Source organism: Fringilla coelebs (assembly GCF_963513975.1).
Source record: "Fringilla coelebs genome assembly, chromosome: Z".
Taxonomy (NCBI): Eukaryota; Metazoa; Chordata; class Aves; order Passeriformes; family Fringillidae; genus Fringilla; species Fringilla coelebs.
The window spans coordinates 60020107-60044911 of NC_140031.1; the positions used below are offsets into that span (position 1 = coordinate 60020107).

General features: G+C 42.0%; 2 protein-coding genes across 5 annotated transcripts in view; one reads left to right on the plus strand and one right to left on the minus strand.

Annotated features, from left to right (window-relative positions):
- The window catches only part of MOB3B (MOB kinase activator 3B), an 84493-nt gene extending 72670 nt beyond the window's left edge, over positions 1 to 11823 (minus strand). For 2 of the 4 annotated variants that reach the window (XM_084224663.1, XM_084224665.1), the window contains exon 1: positions 11696 to 11823. The gene's annotated coding sequence lies outside the window, so the exon portion shown is untranslated. Of the gene's footprint in view, positions 1 to 11305; positions 11387 to 11695 lie in introns of those variants that run through there. The other 2 variants (XM_084224667.1, XM_084224666.1) reach the window with 2 other exon arrangements.
- IFNK (interferon kappa) lies at positions 4396 to 4962 on the plus strand (the record flags this gene model as incomplete). Its single annotated transcript, XM_084225287.1, has 1 exon — positions 4396 to 4962. The coding sequence occupies one exon, from the start codon at positions 4396 to 4398 to the stop codon at positions 4960 to 4962; it is 567 nt and encodes a 188-aa protein (XP_084081413.1).
- Positions 11824 to 24805: the final 12982 nt, after the last annotated feature.

Consider the following 24805-nt stretch of genomic DNA (forward strand, 5'->3'; position numbering starts at 1 on the left):
ATCATCATCATCATCATCACAATGATAAACAACAACCACAAAAATAGTGATAAAGAGGAATAAAACCCAAAAAAGATAAGTGGTACACAATATAATTGCTCATCACTTACTGGCCAGTGAAAGATCTGCAGCTGCTGTACAACTCCCCCCAGTTTATATACTGGGCATGATGTTCTATGGTATGGAATATCCCTTTCAGGGATATGCCCAGTTCAGGTCAGCTGTCCTGGCTGGGCTCCACTTGTTCATTGGCAGAGCACAGGAAACAACAGTCCTAATGGCAACAGCCAAATCATTAGTGTTTCATCAACACTATCTTCCTGCTGAATCTAAAACACAGCATGCAATTAGGAAAAAAACGAGCTCCATTCTAGACAAAATCAGGACAGCATCAAATATTTCTGAGCTTATACATTTTCCATATTCTTTTTCAAATATGCCAGTAATTATGCAGACTGATAACATAAAGGTAAATCACTTTCGTTCATTTTTAGAATTAGCAATCCATAAAGATTCCCACAAGAAGAAAAGCAAACCTGCCTGCTAAATACTTTGTAATTTTTGCTTATCTTAATGTTAAATTCAGTCTTCCTTTTCAACCACAAGTGACTTTCTATATTGTGATTATAAGAACCAGTTCAAAAGGCTGGTACTGCTCTAGAGGAAGTCAGTGATACATTGAAACATGGCAGTTTGTTAATGCATATTCAAGAACCAGCCAAGCACTTCAATTTCAAGCCACAGTGCTTATGTGGCACTTTCTTAGAAGTGTCATTATCAAAGGCTCAGATTGATTCAGACACTTAGAATTCATCCAGTGGGGCCTACTTGCAGTCCTACTACAACCTGGCCCAAAGACCTGAGAGTCAGAGAAGTACATCAGCCTGACCCTGGGAGAAAAATTTCAGCCTTACACCAGCTGGAGTAGCCCTGAAGATGGGACATTTTGCTACCAACACAAGTGAATTCAGTCTCCTTGAGAGCTTGTTTTCACAAGAGTAATGTCCAGGTATTAGAAAGATTAATTACTTGCTTGTAGAATAATCTTGTTAAGGTTTAGGGCTTGTCATACTTCAATGATCACAGACCTAGCAGGAGGTTAGCAGAGCTGGGGGAGAATGATACACCACTGAGAGCAGACACAAAGAATGCAGAATTTATAGGCCACAAGGTCATTTGGCAGAACTCCCAAGATAAGGAGCCAACACTTCAACTGGGTAAAGGGTAATTTTGGCAAGGGAAAATAATGACCATGGACTCAAGAAACACACTTACTCAAGGAAGAGAGAGACTGAGAGAACAGACTAATTAGCAAAAGAAGCAAGGGAATAATTTAACCAAGAGAAGACAGAATACTAATTAATAACAGAATTATGTAACTTATAACAAATGAACATTAATGCTTTTGTTTGCTAAAATGTAGAAACAGTAAAGTTTTGATAGTTTGTGTGCTGGGTTTGTGGGTTTGTCACGCAGCACCTGTTTCTGTGCAGAACTGTAAATAAATCAATACCTCAGCTCTGTATGTGGATCAGCCTCTCGCATTAGCAGGTGAAAGAATCCATTTTGGGACAACAATCTTGGTGATCCAAATGGGAGGTAAAAAGCCTTACCCTGCCTGGATCACCTTGCTGCCACCAGCAAAGGAGAACCAGATCAAATAGGATTTGCACCCGTTTGATTGGAGACGCCATCAAATCCTCTCCACCATCAAGGGGGTGAGCAACTCAAAGGTATAACACTCCAGAGGTATTTGAACCAGGGCAAAAGTGGTGTGCATTTCTAGACTGGTGAGTATCAAATTTCATTTTGTTGTAACTGATCAGTGCGACCAGTCCTGGGCTGATCAGTGGGATTGGTAGTTGAAAACTTCAAGCTCTGTTTAAATTGGATAAGGAAGATTTGGAAAAGTGACTGTCGCTGTACACAATAAATAGTGGGTGAAAGAGAGGAGGTGTCCTCCTATCTTTGCTGACACAAGGTCAGAGCACTGTGTAAATAACAACAGGAGAGCACATCTGGGAAATAAATAAATAAATGCCTAGGCATTAAAATTGTTACACACAAAACTGTGTGATGGAAAAGAGCGCTTTTCCTTTCTCTGACAACAAGGAGTTGGAGTAGAGTAAAAAATTATTTGTATTAGAAGTCTGGACCTAAGGATAAAGGAATTTGGCAATTGAGTATTGGCAAACTAGTCCAACAATTCTACCCTGTAGCTCTTGGGGTTTTATTTTGAAAAGCTGGAGTAAGCTGGGGAAGATCCAATGAATAAAGATAAAATGAATACATACTGTAAGCATGGATGCCTTATAAATTGGAGAATAGAGAAAATGTACTTTTGTGGTTTTATTTTGGAGTTGGTGTTTTGTTGCTGACTTGGTAAATGGGATAAGTTTTTGTTTATGCTGATGCTTTTATGACATTGTATAGAGACCCAGGTATTCAGAAGAAGTGTATGTTAGGAGTAGATATGCTGATGTCATGTACTAAGGCAAAGATGGGGATGCAGTGGGGATGAGGCAGAATATGTGTGAATGTTAGTTCCCTCATTTTCACACCACATAACATAGGAGTGGGGATGGACAAAGAGAATATGGATCAAAATAATGAGCACATGGGAAGTATGGATTTTAGTCCTGTTGCTGGTCAGACTCAGGGAAATAATCAACCAGTGATACAGGCAACTTTAAAACAAGCAGCAGAGATCTGCCAGGTTTTATACATGTCCTTTCCTATATTTCATAATTGTTGAATTAGAAGTGATCTGTTGGTTTGTAGAGAGAATCAGGATGTAAAGTATCGGCTTCTGGAAGCTGTTAACCTAACAGTTAGGTTACCCTAAGTGGGGTCATATTTAGGCTAAATTGATTACCATGTTACTGTGGAAAGAAAAGAGACTGGCATTACAAAGGTGAAAGAAACAAGGGGCTTGCGGCCTGAAAGGCTCCTACTTCCCCTGCACAAACACACACACTCTTCTGGCCTGAATCAATGTGATATTTGTAGGCAGGAAAGGTCGCTGGAAACATGGAAACATTATGAGGCTGGAGAATTTTTTTACAATGAATGAGGGGACCAGGGGAACATATCAAGGAATCCCCAGGAGACCCTCTAGTTCCAGTAAAACCAGAGAAAAAATTGAAGGTTTTATAAATAGCAGAGACACATATACAGTAAAAACTATCTGTAAGGGCTAAGTAAAGTTACAGCACTGATTTTTGGGGCAGCTTTATGGCCATTCCTGCAACTCACAGAGTGGCCAGTTGGAGACATTAAACTGACTCATGAGTTTCTATATGCCAGAATGTTGCTATCTTTTCTAGGATGAGATTTATTACGCAAGTTAAATGCTCGAGTCAGAAAGTTCTATGAGTCTCACAAAGTAAGGCACAGAAGGCTTAAATCTGTTTACTAGTGACCCAGACCCCACAGGAACAAGAGAGTCAGAAGGAACAGGATTTAAGAGCAATAAACCAAATAACTGTGGACAAATACTGATGTGACTGGTTTGGATTTAAAAGATGCTTTCTTTTGCATTTCAGTGGACGAGCACAGCCAAACTCTCTCATATACCAGGTGAAAGAACCGACTTTGAGACAATGGGAGGAGCCTTCAGAACAAGAGTTTTCTTACTCTGAAATGTAAGGAATTCCCCCTTTTTAGATAAAAGCATGCTTACCTTAATGGATCAAAAAACTGAGGCTGATTCATCAAGTGATGTAGTAGAACAAAGCTTCAGTGAACAGTGAACTATCAGAGATTTTGAAGAAAAAGGCATCTGTCTTAAGAGTTGTATATACTTCTTTTTTTGCTAACATAGTCATAGCAACAAATGCCCCTAGCGAGTCAATGCTTGTGTCAACAACAAAGTTATTTTGCTAATAACATTTAAGCCATTGCCCAAACAAAACAATTTATCCTACTAAAATCAATAAAATTACATCTTGCTTTGGTTGCCTATCTGTTAGCCAGGGATGTGATTATCTTCTACTGTCTTTGCCAACTTAAGCTTAAAAGTAAAATTTTTCAAGCAGGACTGCCAATTCTAGTGAGAATGTAAGAAGAAATGCTCGTACCACATTCTAACCTGCTAATCTGCCAACAACCTCTGAATCACTGGATTGACTGATTTACTCATTTTTCAATTAAATACAGCAGAAATAAGCAAAACCTTTGCAACCGTGTGAAACTGAAATAAACAGTAAATTTTGGCAGGACCATAGCTGTTAGAAAGAGCAACTCCCACACAGTGAGTAATACCCAGCATGTCATACAGATAAAATAAATTCAGAGATGTGAAAGAAGCATGAAAGCAAGACAAGACAACCGAGAAACTGCAAGCTTACAGATCTGCGAGAAGGAAAGGAAAATAGTGCTGACTGCTTCATCAGCATGGCCATTATGGTTCAGAGAAGTTTACTGCAAATTTGCATGATAATGGCATTGTACATCAAAATCTCACGTTCAGTTTGTCTTTTCCAAGGAAACAAAGTGAACTACCATATCATGAACTTTCTGTGGAAAATGGGTGGTTATTTTCCCCAGCAATGTCTCAGCGAAACAACTGATTTCAGATTCCCTGTAGAGATTACCAAGGTCACACAGAAGAACATCTTAAGGATCATCTACGAGTTCCTTCAACACATCTTCCAACTATTTAGCAAAAATCTTCCTGTTGATGTTTGGAATACAAGCAAGATTGAGAACTTCCAAAATGGAATTCATCATCAAATTGAAGAACTGGAGACATGTTTGTCAGAAGAACAATCAAAAGCAAGAAACAGTTTTCAAACATGGATCCTAAAAAGCTCTACATATAGCATAAAAAAGTACTTTCAAAGAATCACCAATTTCTTAAAAGATAAGCAATACAGCCATTGTTCCTGGGAAGCAGTTCAAATGGAACTGAGAACATGTAATATAATTTTTGACAGTCTTTTGAAAAAAAACCCGACATAATGAGGTAAAATCTTCTATGTTTTTTTTCTTTTTAATAATACGATAATTTCCCACATCTTGATATGTTTTTCATATCCACATTTTAATAATTTTCAAATTGACAGTTGGGACTCGCTTTCAAAAAACATTCAGTGCTCTAAGTTAAACATGTAGAGTACTCAAATGAAAGGGCATTTGGTACCTTTGCTTCTGTAGAAGGTCTTTAAAAATACAACTGGGTATTGCTCCTGTATTGTCTCTTTGCACTATTTTTAAAAAAGGCTTTGTATTCTAAAATGACAGTTGTTTTACAACCTGAAAAATTTACATACATTACTGCATAGATTTTATATTTGCAGTACTTCACTAACTCAGGAAAAAAGTACAGACATGCATAAGGAAGACAAATCTTCCTGTAGTTTTATGCGTTATGAAGATGTTATATTACAAAAGAGATGAAAAAATTAAGATGACCAAGACATCTTTAAACTCAAAAAATAATGACAGGTAGTCCTCTCAAACAACAAAAGTTATTACCAGCTTAGATCTTTATTTTGCGAGTATAATTGCCTCCATAGCCTACAGAGATATATTTATAGATATGAAATATATAGATATGAAATATATATTTATATTTACATATATATAGAGACACAGATTTTTATATATAGCTTTCTATACAGCATATTAATAACTACAGCGTAGATTTTCAGCACATGTTGATTCACAACACTGTAAAATATGTACCATTCAATGTGCTTCAAGTTCATAAGCAGACAAATTAATCTGAAAATAACTACTGTATGAACACATATTAACAAATTTCTTCCATTCCTCTTCCATCTTTCTTTCCTTCATTCAGGCAGAATCAAGCAGTACTTCAAATTATCATCTACATCAGTTTAACTGTTACTCAAGACACCTTGAATACCCTGTGGTCTCTGTATCACTCCCTATACATTTGAAAACTGGATGACCACTAACATGGATTTTTTCCACCTCAGATTTCATATATCTTCAAGCATATCTCATTTCTCATATATTTTTATCATAAATTGAATGTGTCAAACTTGAATGTAAGAAGAAGAGTTAAAATATGACCATGACTTCTGAAACTGGGGAAGAAAAAGGGATTATTTTGACAAAAGAAAATAATGTACTGTTACTATTACCTGTGGACAGAATCTCAAGATTTTGCGGGGGGGGGGGGAGGGGGGGTGGGGAGGGTGGCAGGAAGGAAAACTGATTCTGCATGCAGCTATTGTAATGGATTGGTATAATTCCTTATTCCAAGAATGCAACAACAGGTTATTTACAACTGCCTAATATTAGGGATCCAAATTAGACACTGGGCTAGAGAGATCAGGCCCACCCACTCCTTTCTCACATGCTCCTGCTTTACAGAAACAGGGAGAAAAGAATGGGCTTCAGACTCCTGACTATAATTCTGCTTTCAATCACCAAGAGAAGAGCTCAGTTCTTAACTGGTTGTATGAAAAACATAAGAGCAGTTTGGCACCTAGATAATGTAACATTCCCAACTTAATTAGTCAGTCTCTGTTTTATTAATTTAAACACTTTGCAACTACGTTGATACTGTAGTGATTTTTGATGTCTGCAAAATATTTTCAAGTACACTTAACTCTGAATTTTTTTTTTCCTTAGTTTGCTGCTTTCAATGTGTGGTTACTGTGGGGAATTAACGTAAACCAATTTTGGAAATACCAAACTCAAGGAAGTTGACAAACTGAAGGCCATACCTTGAGGTTTCCCTATGCATAATGTATCAGGCAAGATGATATAAGGTTGTATCAGTGTACCTATATTTATATTTTACTTTCTTTGCTCTGCACTCAGATTCCAGTCTAAAAAGCAAAGAGTCAGCACAGGCTTCAGCAGGTACGACTGGTAACAACCTTGCACAGCCTGCTGGATTCTAACTAGATTCTATCAGTTCTCCATGGAATCACAGCACGTTTTGGTTAGGTAATGACAGCACCTTGACCTAAAAAGAGCTCATCCCTGGACAGTGTGGAAACATTCACTTCCTCCATCTGCTCTTCTGGGGAGGTACTTCAATGAACACAAAGAAGATATGCCTATTAACTCATGCATTCCTCATTGTAACTTGTGACTCATACTTCCAAAATGCAGGCTGCTTGGGGTTTTTTTGAAAGGGAGGAAGAGAGACATAATTAGATGATAATTTGGGGTATCCAGGTAAGCTTACCTAACTGATGTCAGCTAAGCTTTTATAGGGAACACGGCTGTTTAAGAACTGCCCATGCTAGCTCTCTGTAAAAAAATCTGTGCTTTTACAAGTTACAGTTAACTGTATCTTTTAGAAGAAAAAGAAGTAACTGTAACCAATACTATTTTCACATTTCTCACCTGGAATTCAGTCTTAACCCTCCTTGAGGAAACAATATGCAGCTTTCTATTCCTGTGGAAAGAACTGCATTTTCTGAAACTGAATATGGTTTTCTACAATTTAAAGTCAAAAAACTAAATATTGACCTTTTTTCTTTAAATGAGTACTTAAAAATTAAGTACTGAACGTTCTCATGAAAAATTCTAGACTTCTGCTGTTACATATAACTCTTACAATTAAACTTTTTTGTAACTTTCTATCACTGCTGTAACTGGAGATCAAAAGAAAAAAAAACCACGTCTATTCAGGTTTTTTTAGCGTATTGGCTTCAATATATCTGTCAATAGACAACACTTCAATGTCTATCTTAATCAAACACTAATACCATGCCAGTGGGTACAGTGGGTACAAGAAGAAAGTGGGGGGGGGGGGGGGGGGGGGGGGAGGGAGGGAGACACTAAAATGGGAAAGTGAAAACAATTACTAATTCTTAAAACTAGTAAAAATTTCAAAGCCACCTAAATTTTTTTTTTTTTTTAAAAAAGAATCAATTTCAAGGTCCTTTTAAATTTTTTTTCTTGGTTAAAAGAAGAAAAAGTAAAAGCTCCTGTTCTGCAGGAAGTATCATCTGAAGTGAGCTCTGCTAGCATTTGTACTGTATTGTACTGATAAATGAAAGGTTGGATTACTTTGAAATACAGACACTTGAGAACTGGAAAAGACGAACTGCATTTCTGCTGAGATGAAGAACTGAAGTACGGAATGAATAACCAAAGGGCAAGAAATCAACCCCCAGTCACACCTTTCCAGTTTCAGGACACTGGAAGTGCCACCCAAGTCAATGCCTGGTATCAGGGCTCATGAAGCTGCTTTAAACACCCATTCGGCACCCCCTCCAGAGGGTGCATTCTTCTATCTGCTACAATTTGCTTTAAAACTTTAGAGCGACATAATTTTTTTTTCATTTTTCTATACCCAAATGGTAGTAAGAGCTAAATCACAAAAAACAAAAATCCAAAATCCAAAATGAATGCTCGCTACAGTGGAAAGAGAGTTATTTTTAAGACAGAAGCGGTCATCTATTACCAACCACCTGGATATACTGCATACTATTATCCACAGAACTTACTAAAGTCTTTCTAGATTAAAAACCTACACCTTTTGTCAGCAAAAGGGTACGTTGATCCTTCCAAAAAGAAAAAAAAAATTGATTGTATTGCCGTGGTAAGCAAATGCCCTCAACAGCAGAAGCAGCACATATCTTAGATTAAAACTAATGACTGATTTCCTGGACCAAACAGTTCTTAGAAACTGTTGGCCAAAGAGCCCCCTGCTGTTCAAAAGTGTGTTCCCATTCAGCTACTTGATTAGGCTAAGTCCCCTGTTATCTTTCCAGGGGAAATCAAACAACAGGGATGGTTCACAAGACCAGATGACCCAGTTTTACATTCTTTCTTCCTCCCTTTCCCCAATCTCACATCCTTGTCCTGCTTTAATAGTTGCTGAACCTTTTCCTGAGCTCATCAGACAAACAAAAAATTATCCAAAATACCCAAACAAAATCCATAGTTTTTTTTAAAGGTAAAGATTTAAAATCAGAGAAGAACACCCACTGCATATGAGAACCAGCAAAAAAGAGAAAGGGGAGTGCTGCAGCAAGATTGGGTAACAAGAACAGTGAGCAAAACCTCCTCTGCTTTTCTTGTCTGGTTCAAATGCCTTTTAAAGAACCTCTCAGTTACACCATGTATAACTGATCTTCAGCCATACCTGCAGTTCCTTTGAAAGTATTTCTCCTTTAATATACTAATATGCTAATTATCCATCACCAGAACCTTAGTGGAATAGCACAGTGTAGTTTCTCTGGAAATAAATTTACTTCTACAGTACCTAGCTTATGATTCCAGTTCTAGCTGACTCATTTGAAGTTTCTCTCTCCATCTTATCTGGACAGTTCTTGAGTAAGTCCCTGGCTCAGCTGAGGCTCACAAGACATTTATCTATCTGTCAAAGGTACCAAAGCATAATCCTGAGATAACAGAAGCACAAAAATAGCATTGTGTTTTGTCTTAGAAAATTCCATCTGAAATCGCAGTTTACCTAACTAGTGATAAAGACGAACTATTAAACAAAGACGAGCATGTTTGTCCTACAATATTTTTAAACAAATGCTATTCTAAATGACTCTGTGGTCCTTGTTCCCAGGGCACTAAGAACTCTCTCTCAGTTTCTGTTTCAAAACACAAGTATCTTCCCCAGGGGCCTAACGATTCCAATACTTTGCTGGCAGTTAATAAAGGATATTTTTCAGGAGAGAAACACCAGCAAAGAAACTGAAGTGATCTGATCCAGTCCCAAGTCTCACATCACTCACTAATGTGTTTTAAGCAGCATCAGCTACTACACCAACACACCAGCAAACTGCATAAAATCATCGTTGCAAGAGGCTCGATGCCAAGCAACACCCTGCCATTCTGCACCCACCTCCTTTTCTCTTTAGTACTTTCTGGAATTCAGTATTGCTTGACTGTACTCTGCCCTGTGTTCCTTTTCTTTCTACCCCACAGTCTGCTTTCAGATGCGCATATTGGCTGTTTAAAAAACACCAGTGTCCTCCTTCTGGTGTATTTTGGTGGGGTTTTTTTGTTTGTTTGTTATGTTTGGTTTTTTTTCTGGGCTGGGGGGGTGGGGGGGAAGGAGTGTTCCAGGAATGCTCCTTTCTGTGCCCCATGGAGCAGGGAAGCATAACCTGCTCACAGGTCACAATTACTGGTCCACTCAGAGACGTGTGCAAATCTTTAATAACATGCTTTGTTGTGGAAAAGAGGGAAACAGGCTCTCCTCTACCTACTGCAGTGCAACCAGCACATAAATGCTCCATAACACTGTCTCACAAGTATCTCCCACTAAATACAATTTATATCTGTGTGTAAAATACAGCTAAAAGGCTTGGAGAATAGAAGCAATCCTGATGCCTATATAAGAAGTTGTTGAAATTTAAGCAGGGCTGGGAAGGGTCCTCAAACACCTTTATCCTTTAGACAACCATACAGCTATTCAATCAGAATATTTTATTTAAGAAAGGTGTCCACAACCAGTCCCAGAACAGGCTGATTTGCCCATCAAATGGGAGCAAGAAGGCTTCTACATCTTCAAATGCAGTTGGCAGCAGTCTTGCCAGAAGACAGATGATCTGCAGGGTCAATCAGCTTCAAGCAGGACTCTCCATGAGCTTTTGCCTGCGCTTGCACTGCAGTTCTCTTTTAAGCCAACAGCGGGTACCTCTAGGGCGTGCGAGTCCTTGCACCAGCAATTACGCATTTCTCCGTAACAAGCCGTGGGTCAGTCTCTGAGAGACCACCTGTCAGGCTCTCACACTGTGATTGCAAAGACTTGCAGGGATTTCAAATACTGTGTTCCACTAGGGAACAATAAGTTTAACACAAACTATTTTTCCTTGAGCAACCTTGCGAACTAAAAGCAAAATCCAGCACCTCGAGCCTGTGTCTCCACAGGCAGATCAGGCGCACGGCACGTTTCTTGACACACTAACTTCGCCCACAGCATTAAAGAAAGTGCAGTAAAATTGCCATTTTTAAGAGGTTGCGTCTCAGCGTTTGCCACGGAAGACGACAAGCTCCCGGCTGACTCCCCCACCCCTCTGTTCAACACGATTACAACAGGACCAGCACGCAGGGCCCCGGACCTCGCCTCCTTGCGCCAGAGCTCTGCGCCCAGCTCGGCCCGGCCCGGCCCAGCTCGTCCCTCCCGTGCTCGAGCACCCGCCGAGGGCAACAGGTCCAGAGAGCCCGCGGCTCCCGGGCGGCACCGAGCCGGCTCCTGAAGTTATGGAGAAGGACAGAGAGACCTACCTCTGAGCGACGGAATGGGGAAAAGGGAAACAAACAAACAAACAACGCCCACCTCCCCCCCACCAAAAAAAAAAAAAAAAATGGAGAATAAAAGGAAAGAGGAGCACTTGGAAAAACGCACCTTCGTACGGGCTGCAGCCCAGCCGCTGCTGCTGGGAGCGAAGCGCGCTCACCAGGACCATCCCCTCCTCCCAGGCAGCGCTCACCACCTGTCGTTCCGGCCGGGACCAGGGGCAGGTTCCGCCCCGCCGCGCCCACCGAAGGAGAAGGCCCGGGGGCGCCAGGGCAGTGTGGCCTGGGGGAGCAGGAGCTCCTCCCCTCGGGGCCGGCAGCGACCAAGTCCCCGAGGACGGCAGACTCCGCGGGGTCGGAGGAGCTGGGCAGGGCTGTCACCTCCGCTTGGATCGAGCGCAGCAGGGAGCGTCCCGCTCACGGCGGAAAGTTTGTAGGCGGCGGGACCGACCCCCCCCACCCTCGCGTGCGCCGCCCTGACCCACCGCAAGTGCCTTACCTCCCACCCCTCTGGGCGCCGCTGCCCCTTCAGGTGCCTTCCTCGCCTGAGGGCCGGGAAAAGAACGCGACAGCCTGGCTTGGCTCCCCCGCGTGGGCTCGGCTCGGCTCGGCTCGGCTCGGCTCGGCTCGGCTCGGCTCGGCTCGGCTCGGCTCGGCTCGGCTCGGCTCGGCTCGGCTCGGCTCGGCTCGGCTCGGCTCGGCGCCCGTCCCGTCCCGCCCCCCCCCCCCCCCGGGCGCCACCCCCGCCGCCCCCGGGCCCCCGCGCTCCCTGCAGCCCTGCCGCGGCGGAGGGCGCCACCTGCCGGGAGTTGCGCCCCTGCCCGTGCGCGGCGTGGCCTGGGCCCCGCGCGCCCCGCTGCCCCTGCACACCGTGCCCCATCCCCAGCACACACTGCCCCTGCCCCAGCACACACGGCCTGGCCCCAGCACACACTGCCCCTGCCCCAGCACACACTGCCCCTGCCCCAGCACACACGGCCTGGCCCCAGCACACACTGCCCCTGCCCCAGCACACACGGCCTGGCCCCAGCACACACTGCCCCTGCCCCAGCACACACTGCCCCTGCCCCAGCACACACGGCCTGGCCCCAGCACACACTGCCCCTGCCCCAGCACACACTGCCCCTGCCCCAGCACACACTGCCCCATCCCCAGCACACACTGCCCCTGCCCCAGCACACACTGCCCCTGCCCCAGCACACACTGCCCCTGCCCCAGCACACACGGCCTGGCCCCAGCACACACTGCCCCTGCCCCAGCACACACTGCCCCTGCCCCAGCACACACTGCCCCATCCCCAGCACACACTGCCCCTGCCCCAGCACACACTGCCCCTGCCCCAGCACACACGGCCTGGCCCCAGCACACACTGCCCCATCCCCAGCACACACTGCCCCTGCCCCAGCACACACTGCCCCTGCCCCAGCACACACGGCCTGGCCCCAGCACACACTGCCCCATCCCCAGCACACACTGCCCCTGCCCCAGCACACACGGCCTGGCCCCAGCACACATTGCCCCTGCCCCAGCACACATTGCCCCTGCCCCAGCACACATTGCCCCTGCCCCAGCACACACTGCCCCTGCCCCAGCACACACGGCCTGGCCCCAGCACACACGGCCCTTAACGAAGGTCAGCCATGGAATCACAGCGCATCCTGATCTGGGAGGGACTCACCAGCATCATCAAGTCCAACTCCCAGCCCTGCACAGGATATCCCCAAGAGTCACAGCGTGTACCTGAGAACTTTGCTTCTGTCAGGCTTGGTCCTGGGTACCCTGTTCCAATACCCAACCACCCTGTAGGCAAAGAACCTTCTTCTGATAGCCAGCCTAAACCTTCCCTGACACAACTTCAGGCCATTCCCTTGTGTCCTGTCACTGATCACGTGATTGACAAACTTTGGGAATTTGTGATTTGTGACACTGGTCACAAATACACATTCTGGAGAGATAAGATCAGTGTCTGCCTCTCATCTTCCCCTCACAAGGAAGCTGCAACTGCAATGACATCTCCCTTCCGTCTCTTCTTCTCCAGGCTGACCAGGCCAAGTGACCTCAGCTGCTCCTCATATGGCTTCCCTTCAAGGCCCTTCACCATCTTTGTGATCCTCCTTTACACCCTCTTTAATGGCTTTATACCTTCTGTTATGGCACCCAAAACTGCACACTGGACTCCAGATGGGGCTGCCCGACTGCAGACAAGAGCAGGACAATTACTTCCCACAGCTTCTGGAAAGACGCCTAAAACCTAAATTAGGTTTTGGGAGAAAACCTAACTTCAGTTTAGGCAACAAATGTGGGACTTTGACCAACCACAGAACCTGTAGCAATAGCAGTAAAAACCCTGGCCCCATGACCCTCTTTCACAGAGCTCCTTGCAGACACAGTATTGTGGAGCAGTTTGACTCCATAAGAGTATCCCAGATGATGTGGTAATCATCAGCACAGACACGGACCCTTATCTCAGGGTTGACTAATAGAATAAATAATAGTATCCATGTTACTGTTTTATCAGCTAATGATATTTTTGGTTTAACTAACCCATGGCATTTATGGGAGTATGTTGATACACAGTTATGTGTGTAGAAATGCCCACCTTCGCAGTTACATTATACTGATTGTCTCAGTAGGGAAAAAACCCAACCATAACATACATTCTCCCAGCTGACTATATATATACACACAAACTAGAAAAAAAGTTCTTTCTTTTTCATGCCTACAAAGATTTCTTACACCTTCCCATCTGACCCATCTTTTCTGCAGACAAAAAAGAGGCAGGAGGTGGGAGGAAAGAGAGAGAATAACAGCAGAGACCCATTTCACTGACACCCAATTAAAAGCAGGGTGGTTATATACCAAACTCTCTGTTTTAAAGTGGAAAAAAATTCAAACCAACAGCAATGCTGAATGAGTTTGGAAAATCCTGGTTTCACTGAGTGAACAAACCCCAAATTTTCCTATTTTCAAGCAGCAGAGACCCACAAGGATACAGCGTGACAAAGATGCAAGAGAAATAATCATGCAAAATTGAAGGCGTTCTGTGAACAAGAGCAGTGGGGCAAACACTGACCAAGAACCGTCCACTTAACAGGTCTGCAGAAAATAGCAGCAAATCAACCAGGTTTCTGGAAGACTACTGTGCTTCCTTTCCCACTGTGAAAGGCAAAGGAGGTGGCCTCTTGTCCTACTGTGGATCCCAACGTACTGTCACAGAAGGGTCAACTTTTGTCTCTCTTCAAATTGGAGATGAAGTGAGGTAACAGCTTCCATGTGGCACAGTCAAAGCAGAAACTTAGCTGGCCTGAGGGAAGGACTGAATCTGTGACCTCTTAGATGAGAGGTTGGATTAGGAACTACTGACTGCCAAACCAGAGGAGAAAAGGTGGATGAGTACCTAAGAAGCTGCCAGCATGTTGTGACTGGGACGGAAGATTGGTTTGCTTGGAAGGAAATACTCTATTGTGACTGATTAACTTGTATTTCCTAACAGTTGCAAATAAAGATAACAGAAGTAACCCTTGCACCTTCACAAACACTGTAAGAAAAGCCTGAAAAGTGACCCTTTTTGAAGCAATTTTCTATTTTTTATGAGGCAGCCATGAAGTTCGTCGCAAAGATGTCTGAACAAATAGCAGTAGAAATAATCTTTTTCCTTATAGCAGAAAGGTTTAAGCCGGTTTAAGTCACTGGTAGAACTGCTTTTTTATATCATTACCAATTCCCTGCTTTCAGGCAGAATCAGTTCTTTTTTTCTGCTCTGCAGCCAGGTTTGACATCGACATTACTGTGTTTCATATTTCTCCGTACAAAATTAAAGACAATAAAAAATTCATACAGAGAGTTTGTGGGATCACAGCCCTAAGAAGGAGTAGGTTAAAAAAGAGAGACTGTCAAACTCCAGATTTCCTAAGGTATTTGGAAGGACCTAAACATAATATTAGGACAATGCCAGTTTAAAAACCAGTGACACAGTAAAATCATTTTCAGACAAGTTCCCTGTTAAAACAACTGGACAATGAAAACAAGAAACTGTCTACTCATTGTCACCAAAAGTTAAAAATTTGCATCCCTTTAAATGCTCCATGGAAAAATGTTTCAAAAAATGCAGTAGGTGTAGTTGACAAGATCCATTTGGTTATATACACTCAAACAGGGACAGACAGTGCCTTTGAGGACAGGATTTTCCTTTCTGTGATTTATAGTAATTAAAGCATATCAAGAACCTGCCAGCTTTGCTTAGGAAAAACCTATTTTTAGTGCCAAAAGAAGAGCCCAGAAAGGACAAACTACAGACACAATTCTTTTCCTGAACTTCAATCCACAACCCTTTTATTTTCTAACCATCAGAAATTACTAGAGTGCTTAAAAGCACATCAAGGACAGCTGACTTTCTGAACAGAAAGATGCCTGCTTCTCCATTCTCTGTAGTCATGTTGCAGTCTGGATCATTGCCATGGCTACATTCGCCAGCATGTTTGATGGAAGTTGCTCCTTTGCTGCTGGGAGAGAAGCTAGAAACCAGAGCTGTGAACCCAATCAGTCAATTTATTTCAGCTGAATTTAACCAGGAGTCGATTCAGTCATCTATGCCCTATTATTCTAATCTCATGCAGCAAAGATGTTGAAGTCAAGGCTCTTTCCTCTTCCTACTATGCAAAATACACAGCTAAAGAAAAAAAAAATAGTAGGTCTTCAGATTAATTGTTGTCAGTACAAGCAAACTGAACTGCAATTTAATTTAGCACCAAATGGTTGAGGATTGCTTAGTCTCTGCCCCTGTTGGGAATACAGGACGGAGAATTACACAGATTGGACAATTCACATTGGTACAAACAATTTGAACTAGCAGGAATAACGTGTTGTGATGTTGCTGTTTAGTACTAGGTGTGCTTGGATGCTCTGAAAGAATAAAAATTTTGTTAGTAGAGCTTACAAGGGTTATTTTCCTATGGCTCTTCTCTGCCTGGTTTTTTTTTGTATTGTTTTGGGGTCTTGTGCCTCATAGGACTAAATTCACTTTGTCTCCTTGGTAGATGACAAAGTTTGTATACATCTATTTTTCTGCCCTGGCATAATAGGATGGAACATACTTTTTTTATATTTTTATCCCTTAACTGATTTTACAAAAAGGGCTAGCAAAATCAAAGTTGAACTGGGGACAATGAGAAAAATACAGACATGTATGTAACCACGATGCTATCATAACCACTGTTTTCTTGGGAAAGCAGGATAAAATTAGAGCATGCTTCATCTTCCTTCCTTTTTCAAGTGGCCAGTTTATGGTTTTGATTTGAGTCTTCAAGAAATTGCTGTGGCTTTGTTAAACCAAATTTTAAGATAACTTTTATGACAGACTTCAAAGTACAGCATTTTTACTCCATTCTACATCAAACATACTGGTTTCATTTTATGTGAAAGCCCTGAATCAGCTGTTCAGGTGCTGGCACCAGACTGGCCCCTGTGTCTTGCAATGCCCACCTGGACTCAAGCAGGGTCAGATACACAATCACAAAGCACACAGAAATGGCTAGAAGGCATTTACTACCTCAGCCCTTAAGGTACACTTTGTATCTGTAGAGGAGATGTTCTATGTCCCTCTTAAATAGTTTTCCTTTTTCACCAGCATGACTTAGCTTTCCTGTGTTATTTGTAGAAAAATTACAAACATAAAAATTTGGAAGCAGACAAAAAACTCAACACAGAATGCAGGCAATCAATTAATGAAACTCTAAATAGGCTCAAGCCACAATGTATGCAAACCTAAATATACTTTCTCCCTACACTCTTTCAGTTGGTAACCCAGAGGGTACTTCACATCAGTATCCATCATGGTACACTCACGATTCTAACAGCTCTTCACTGTTCACAGTGAACTGACCAGTATGTGGTAGTGAGCATTAAGTTTTGACTAAACTCCACCTTTCTACACAGTGAAGGCCTGTTGTCACAAAGACATATTTAATTTAAGAGTGATTTTTCATACTATACCAGATCTTTCGCACCACACAACATGAAATTTATGTATATTGCACAGAACTAGCGCAGTTGCTTCTCAGATAGTTCTGGAAACTGCAGCGTAGACTAGCCCAGGCAAGCCACAATTGACAGGAAGATGGGCTGCAAAAAGGTGTGGCTGCACTGCTGATGTGTGCTGAATGCAGGATGATGATGGGGTTGCTGAGAGGGTCGCCAAAGCACAGTGGTGAAAGAACTGTTTTCTTGGGAGCTGCTACCAGCATGATATATCATGCACCCACTGCAAATACAAATGTATCTCTTCTACACATGCATTACTAGCTTTATTTCTAGTCCCTAGCCACCCTCTAGGGATGGCCAGAAAAACTTGGACCTGAAAGTGTGGTCTCTACCTCCTGTTCATGTGGGGCAAATAGACAATTTACCTTCCATACCACACACATGCGCTCTTGTGATTACAGATAGAAAGAGACTGCTTCTTTCCTATAAAAAGAAGACGCAGAATTTCCTTCCTTCCTTCCTTCCTTCCTTCCTTCCTTCCTTCCTTCCTTCCTTCCTTCCTTCCTTCCTTCCTTCCTTCCTTCCTTCCTTCCTTCCTTCCTTCCTTCCTTCCTTCCTTCCTTCCTTCCTTCCTTCCTTCCTTCCGCCACTTCCTTCCTTCCTTCCTTCCTTCCTTCCTTCCTTCCTTCCTTCCTTCCTTCCTTCCTTCCTTCCTTCCTTCCTTCCTTCCTTCCTTCCTTCCTTCCTTCCTTCCTTCCTTCCTTCCTTCCTTCCTTCCTTCCTTCCTTCCTTCCTTCCTTCCTTCCTTCCTTCCTTCCTTCCTTCCTTCCTTCCTTCCTTCCTTCCTTCCTTCCTTCCTTCCTTCCTTCCTTCCTTCCTTCCTTCCTTCCTTCCTTCCTTCCTTCCTTCCTTCCTTCCTTCCTTCCTTCCTTCCTTCCTTCCTTCCTTCCTTCCTTCCTTCCTTCCTTCCTTCCTTCCTTCCTTCCTTCCTTCCTTCCTTCCTTCCTTCCTTCCTTCCTTCCTTCCTTCCTTCCTTCCTTCCTTCCTTCCTTCCTTCCTTCCTTCCTTCCTTCCTTCCTTCCTTCCTTCCTTCCTTCCTTCCTTCCTTCCTTCCTTCCTTCCTTCCTTCCTTCCTTCCTTCCTTCCTTCCTTCCTTCCTTCCTTCCTTCCTTCCTTCCTTCCTTCCTTCCTTCCTTCCTTCCTTCCTTCCTTCCTTCCTTCCTTCCTTCCTTCCTTCCTTCCTTCCTTCCTTCCTTCCTTCCTTCCTTCCTTCCTTCCTTCCTTCCTTCCTTCCTTCCTTCCTTCCTTCCTTCCTTCCTTCCTTCCTTCCTTCCCTCCTTCCCTCCTTCCCTCCTTCCCTCCTTCCCTCCTTCCTTTTCTTCCCTCCTTCCCTCCCTCCCTCTTTCTCTCCGTCTTTCTCTCCCTCCCTCTTTCTCTCCCTCTTTCTCTTTCTCTCCCTCTTTCTCTTTCTCTTTCTCTTTCTCTTTCTCTTTCTCTTTCTCTTTCTCTTTCTCTTTCTCTTTCCTCTTTCTCTTTCTCTTTCTCTTTCTCTTTCTCTTTCTCTTTCTCTTTCTCTTTCTCTCTTTCTCTTTCTCTCTTTCTCTTTCTTTTTTTGGTGTAAGTATTCTTAATAGAATGTCTAAGTTCTCTACTCCAGAGTCCATGACTCACAGGTTAGTGTGCATTATTTTGTTTTGATGTGATTCTTTTTTTAATATGGAGGCTGTACACTGAAGTTGTTGGCATAAAGCACAAGTATTATAGCAGTAAATCTTCTCTCTGATATATTTAGAGGCTGTGCCACCAGTGCTGATTTACTTATTCTAAAGAAACACAACCTGGAAATCTCCCATTGACATACCTGGCAAAAGAACGTGTTAGGGTAAATTTCAGTGTCCTTGTTTTCATAAGTAAACAAAGAATCAGCCTTTTCACACATCCACTACTTTTCAGGGGGGATTGTGTTGAGGTCTTTTTGTTTTGGTTTTGGCGTTGGGGGTTTTTGTGTATGTCCGTTTTAGTTTGTTTCTGGTTTGGCTTTTTTTTTTTTTCAATTTAAGATTATTTCTTCTGCAATTTGGAGATGTTTCAGTAAACACAGCATGGTGGCAAGAAACAGCTGTGAATACCATGTTACAAAAAGTACTATAAGACTGGTTTGTCATTCTTTTGGGTGACTTATGGAGCAGCCACAAATGCCTCCTGTATAATGACTACTTCTTACAACCAGACTTCATCATTCACAGAACTTCCAAGAGCCAGGTTATGAGGAGGGAAAGTTCAAGAATTCTGAATAAAGCCATTGGATGGCTCCACAACAGCTTTATTAGGTTTGGAATCCTTTTTTTGTTGACGTTGGCCAGAGATTATGATTATCCTGTCAAAAGCCTATTTTTTGGTTCAGTGATTCAGAAAGGCAGCTATTCCCTCTGCTGATTGTCCTGATAATTATAGTTGCCCATAGAAAAAATTATTTCTAGCAACTGAACGGCATCAGCAAGAACATTTGGTGGCCTTGTAGTGGTGCCAGAAGCCTAAGCATGTTTTGCTGCACATGTGCTGTTGGTTGCTTGCCTTTATTCCAACTCTGTCACAACTGCCTCGAGAACTCATTATGGGTCTGGGCTGAAAAACTGGTGAGGAGAGAAGAAAAACATTTATCCAAGGTCTGACACTGGCACTAACCTGTGGGTTGGGTGGTCAGAGGCAGTTATTGCTGGGGCAGTGTCTCATGGAAGGAATCATGTTTTGTTGGAAAAGCAGGTGAAAGCCAGCAGACTAAATTTGCTGGCGGTTTCATGAGTGAAAGAGAAACCCTGCTGAGGTCAAAAGACAGGCATGAATCATCTTGTTTCCCTTGCTACCTGCCTGTTTCTGCTCATCTGTGGGATATTCTCACGGTTTTCTGTGGCTGAAAACTGAAGGAGAGAGGCAGAGACTTGTGCATTTCTGCAGTAATGAAATCTCTTTGATGTTTGCCAAGCAGTGTGAGTGATGCTAAAATTAAAGAGAAAACACCTCGGAGTACCTAGAGGGGAAAGGCAACATGTGCCCAAATTAGTAGCCTCCCTTTTGCATTAAGGTAATTTTCCTAGAACTCTGCAAAGCAAATATAACTCCTCTGCTGGTAGTATCATCCTCAATATTTTATTGTGAAGTACATGGAAACAAGTTTTACCCAATTTTAGCATCATGAACTAGGAAAATCTTCTGCTTCTAGAATGAAAAGATTATCTATTTTATATGAAGGTGACCAAGAGTGGAACTCAGTGCCCTTTGTCCCTTTGAGATTAGAGAATTATTTGCTATTCCTACCTGCAAAAAGTAAACAGCAAAATTCAATCACTGTTTCCTCTGACTCAAACACTGCTTAAGGTTTCTCTCAGGACAATGGTTATATTCAAAATGCTCTTTGGACCTACTTTAGCTTTTATAATGACAACATCTCTTTAGGATTTTTTTTTCAGAAATGTGTGGATCAGAAAGTGCTATAGTCTTAGTGCATTTTGACAAAATATAAGTCCTCTCATTATAGTTTTTGTGGTTTGTTTGGTTTAGTTTTGTGGGGGTTTCTTTGGTGGCTTTTTTTTTTTTTTTTTTTTTTTTTTATCCTTTGCTTCCTCCTCTCTCCTATCAACAGCAGAAAGAATATTTTTCTGAACTAATGCCAGAATTTTGTTTCCTCCTGGGATTGCTGTAATATTAATGTAACAGGAAGGAGCCTAGGACTCTGTCAGGTCCACAAAGCACACACTGGTTGAGTTTCTAGCTCTACTAAGAGCAATTTGATGAAGGATTTAGTTGTCAGCCACTCAAGGCACATTTAAAAAAAGGGTCAGCCAAAAGCGGCTTTTCCCAATGACTCCATAGAGCTGAAGGATATATCTCTAACAAGTGAAAATCATTATAACCTTTAGAGCACCAGACAGGACAACCTGGATGCTTGAGAACATTAGCTGAACAAATGAGCTCTGCACAGTGGAAGCCTCTCCTTCAACCCTTGCTGTCAGAGTTTTGTAAGAGGACACTAATGCACAATAACCTCTTCAGGAGAGGAAGCAAAGGTTTCGTCAAATATCAAACAAGCTAATATTATCACCTAGGCCCAGCCTACTCACCAGCATTTGCTACAGTAGGAAATGAATAAGAGAAATATTCTGTTTAATGTAGGACACACAGAAGTGAAAGAAATATGCTACAATGCTATGGAGAGGCAAGAGGAGTATCACCCAGAATCCAGCCTGGCTCCTTCCTGATGTACAAGAGCTATTTAAAATACATGGTTAAGCAGGGCTACTGCTAGATCTGCCTTCAATTTTTCTCCTAATCTATTTTCCCTCCACTCTTAGAAGTCCTCCATGGAACTTCTAAACTCCTGCTTAAAGCTACCATGATCCCTGCTCCATCTATGCTTAGAGAGAATCATCAAAGGATCATATGCAAACTGTCCTCTTCACCTCAGTTCCTAGTGATCCCACTATTTATTAGGGAAGCTATATGCCTTTTTAAACACACTCTGAATTATTTTTCATGAAAAAAATCCATTCAGTCCAGGGCAAATATCTTAGGAAAGGAAGAAAAATATGAAAACTGCAGAATTTCACTATTCTTCTATTATTTCAAGAACCCACCACCATGAACCAATGTCTGCCATGCTTTGTCACTCAATACTTGACAATAAATAGGAGGTACAGAAAAGTTTATGGTATCTCTTGCATGAAATTTGTTGTGAATGACACATCAGAACAGTTTGGGTATGACCTTACACTTTAAAATAGATCCCTCACCACAATGATAAATATTTTTGATTAGCACTTAACCTTACCTGATGAGTGCTGACATAGCATTTTAACACTTTCCAGAAAGATGTATCTGCAACTGGAGAAGCTGTGGATTCAGGTTTCAGATTCTGGCTGGCCTATTCCCTATCTAGCCTTAATCTCTCCTTCTCTTTAATGACATCACTTGGACACCAATACTAATTTGGAACCTGGTAGCTCGCTTAAGTGGGACTTTGTGACAGGAGAGCATTACACTGCTGCTCAGACAGCTGCACTGGCTGCGTGGAAGTCCCCAAGGAACATTCAAAGCTTTCAAGGCCCTAATTGTTTTGGATCTGGTTATTTTATGATCAGAAGAGGCACTCAACATTGAGAAGCCTTGATATAGAAGAGAAGTGGATGGCAAGAGCACTTGAATATTCAGGTCTGTTCATCCCCAGATTGAACTCCCACACGTGTTATTAAAGCCTATTTTCCAGTCTGATGACTGGGAGAGGGAAGGCTTGCAGAAGCTTTTTGCAGCATGTAATTAGTTTAGGAGCTCAGTGCAATAGCATCAGCTGGAAGAATATATAGATGATGAAATCCTGTAATTTTGAACAGTATTATTAATTCGGAAGACTATACAGTCCTTGGAAAGGCATTTCTGGTGTTTACATCTTGTAAAACATACCTAAATAAAATATACTCTCATATAACTTCAAAGAAGTTATTATTTGAAGACTCCGCAAATCCAGAATACTAAATTAAATTTGGATTCAGAATAACAACACAGACCACGGAGCACAATGTCATGTGTTTCTCTTAAAAAAAAGTGTTATTTAAGTCACTCTTTTATCTAAAGATAACCCTACTCTCATACATACACGGATGGTTGTGTAATATGCCAAAACATGGACAAAGTATTGATTCAGTGAAATGCATGCACTTGCTTGAACAGCCCACAACATGAGTGGTCCTGACGTTCCCAAGAAGGGCTCAGACCCATACATTCTGCAACAGGAGAAGAAAATATTGAGGTTCTTTCTTTACTTGCCACCTGGTTCTTTCTTTGGCCCTGGAGGCTTCAGCTTCAGTTTTCAGCAGGGATGTGTCGACTAACCTTATGTGCACTGTACATCAGGGCAGAGGAATTTTTTTCTCTCTGCACTCTGTTTCACTGAGTGGATTTATAGGAACATCCAGATGAAACAATAACTCTTCATTCACATACAGCAATATCACCTGGGTCCTAGAAGATTTGCAATGATATTCCAACCACAGCAATTGAAGGAAAGGCAAGGGCTCAGTATGGCCTTTAAAAGTATACAAGATATTCTTCATAAACTAAAGGATTCAGGTAAATGCAACTTCAAAACAAAGTTAAGCCACAATGCTGACATTTTTCAAGGTGACTGTCTCCTTCAAACAACACTAGAGACTCACTTAATAATACAGGCAGATTCATAGTCTAAAATCTCATCTTTAAGCATTACTTCCTTTTTAAAATTAATATGCCAGCTTTCGTAAAAGTTCAATCTCAGAGCACCAATTTCTTGACCACTGGTAAAATATGATGTACTTATTCATTAAAGAGAAGGTAGAAGCACATCTTGTCCCGTCCCTGAGCTGTGGAAATGTGAACTAATTCATCATAAGATAAAATTGTACATTACCGCTGGTCAAAAAGACTAATGGAAGGGAGTGGGGAATGATTTCAAAATACAGAACTAGTCTAAATATTCCTGTGGGTTATCTGCAGTGGTACAATTTGCCTAGAAGTATAATTCTCTAGTGAAAAATAGAGGGTTCAAATAAATGAAATAAAATGTACGCAAGTGGGTCCTGCCTACATGCAGGACCATCTTCTTGGTGTAACTCCAGTGGGATTCTACAGGCTGAGCATGAAGCCATGTCCAGACACTTTCTTTTTTTTCCATCATGACTATGAACATTTATATAAATGCATTCTCAGACTACAAAACTAATCACTGTTTGATATCCAGATGACTGAAAAACCTTTTATGGGAAGGACGTCAAATCACACTGAACATAAAGGGAAAATGAAGAGTAAAACTCAAATTTTGGTTTCCTTTGCCATTTTGTACCTCCCCAGAAAAATCTGTCTGCATTATTCTGCCCTTGCTGATGGTGCAATACCTATACAGTAAGATATAGGTTGCAATAATGATTTAATTCCTCCTATACATAGGTAGATGACGGAAAATGTTCTTTCTGTCACTGGAAACTCAGTGGTCTCTGAGTCAGACTTTATACTCTAGAAAAAAAGAGTTGAAACTGAAGAGAAAAAAACATCAGTCTGAACTGTCCTTATGTTTAAATTCCCCATACATTTTTAATCACACACACTTGTATCCGGTTTTAGTAAACTAACGCAAGATGTTTCTGTTCCTGTTACTGTGGATTATAATCTCACAATTTTATATTCCACTATGGGACCAGTGGTTTTGGCTCTCCAAGTTGCATCATAATTTTCAGATTTAGGCATGGTTCCCTGAGCCTACCTGAACCTGCTACATCCAAAGAGATGTGTCTTTTTAATCCACACAAGCCATGCCTTCAGCAAGGTCTTCTTGTCCAGTGAAGATCTTGACAAAGGCTAGCTCCAAAGTAAAGAGACAAAACAGATACCTGAACAACCCTGAAAGTAATGTCCATTCACAAACCAGGACTAAGACTGTAAAACCCCATCTCAAACTCCTACAGGAAAGGAGAAACCCAAGGAAGAGCTGAATCCTTGTCTGAAAATATTGGAATTACTCTTGAATTACATCAGAGAGAAATTTTTCCTTGTATATTTTACAAGGTCTATGCAAATCTAGGGTGTTTCTGATTTTATGGTTACTAAG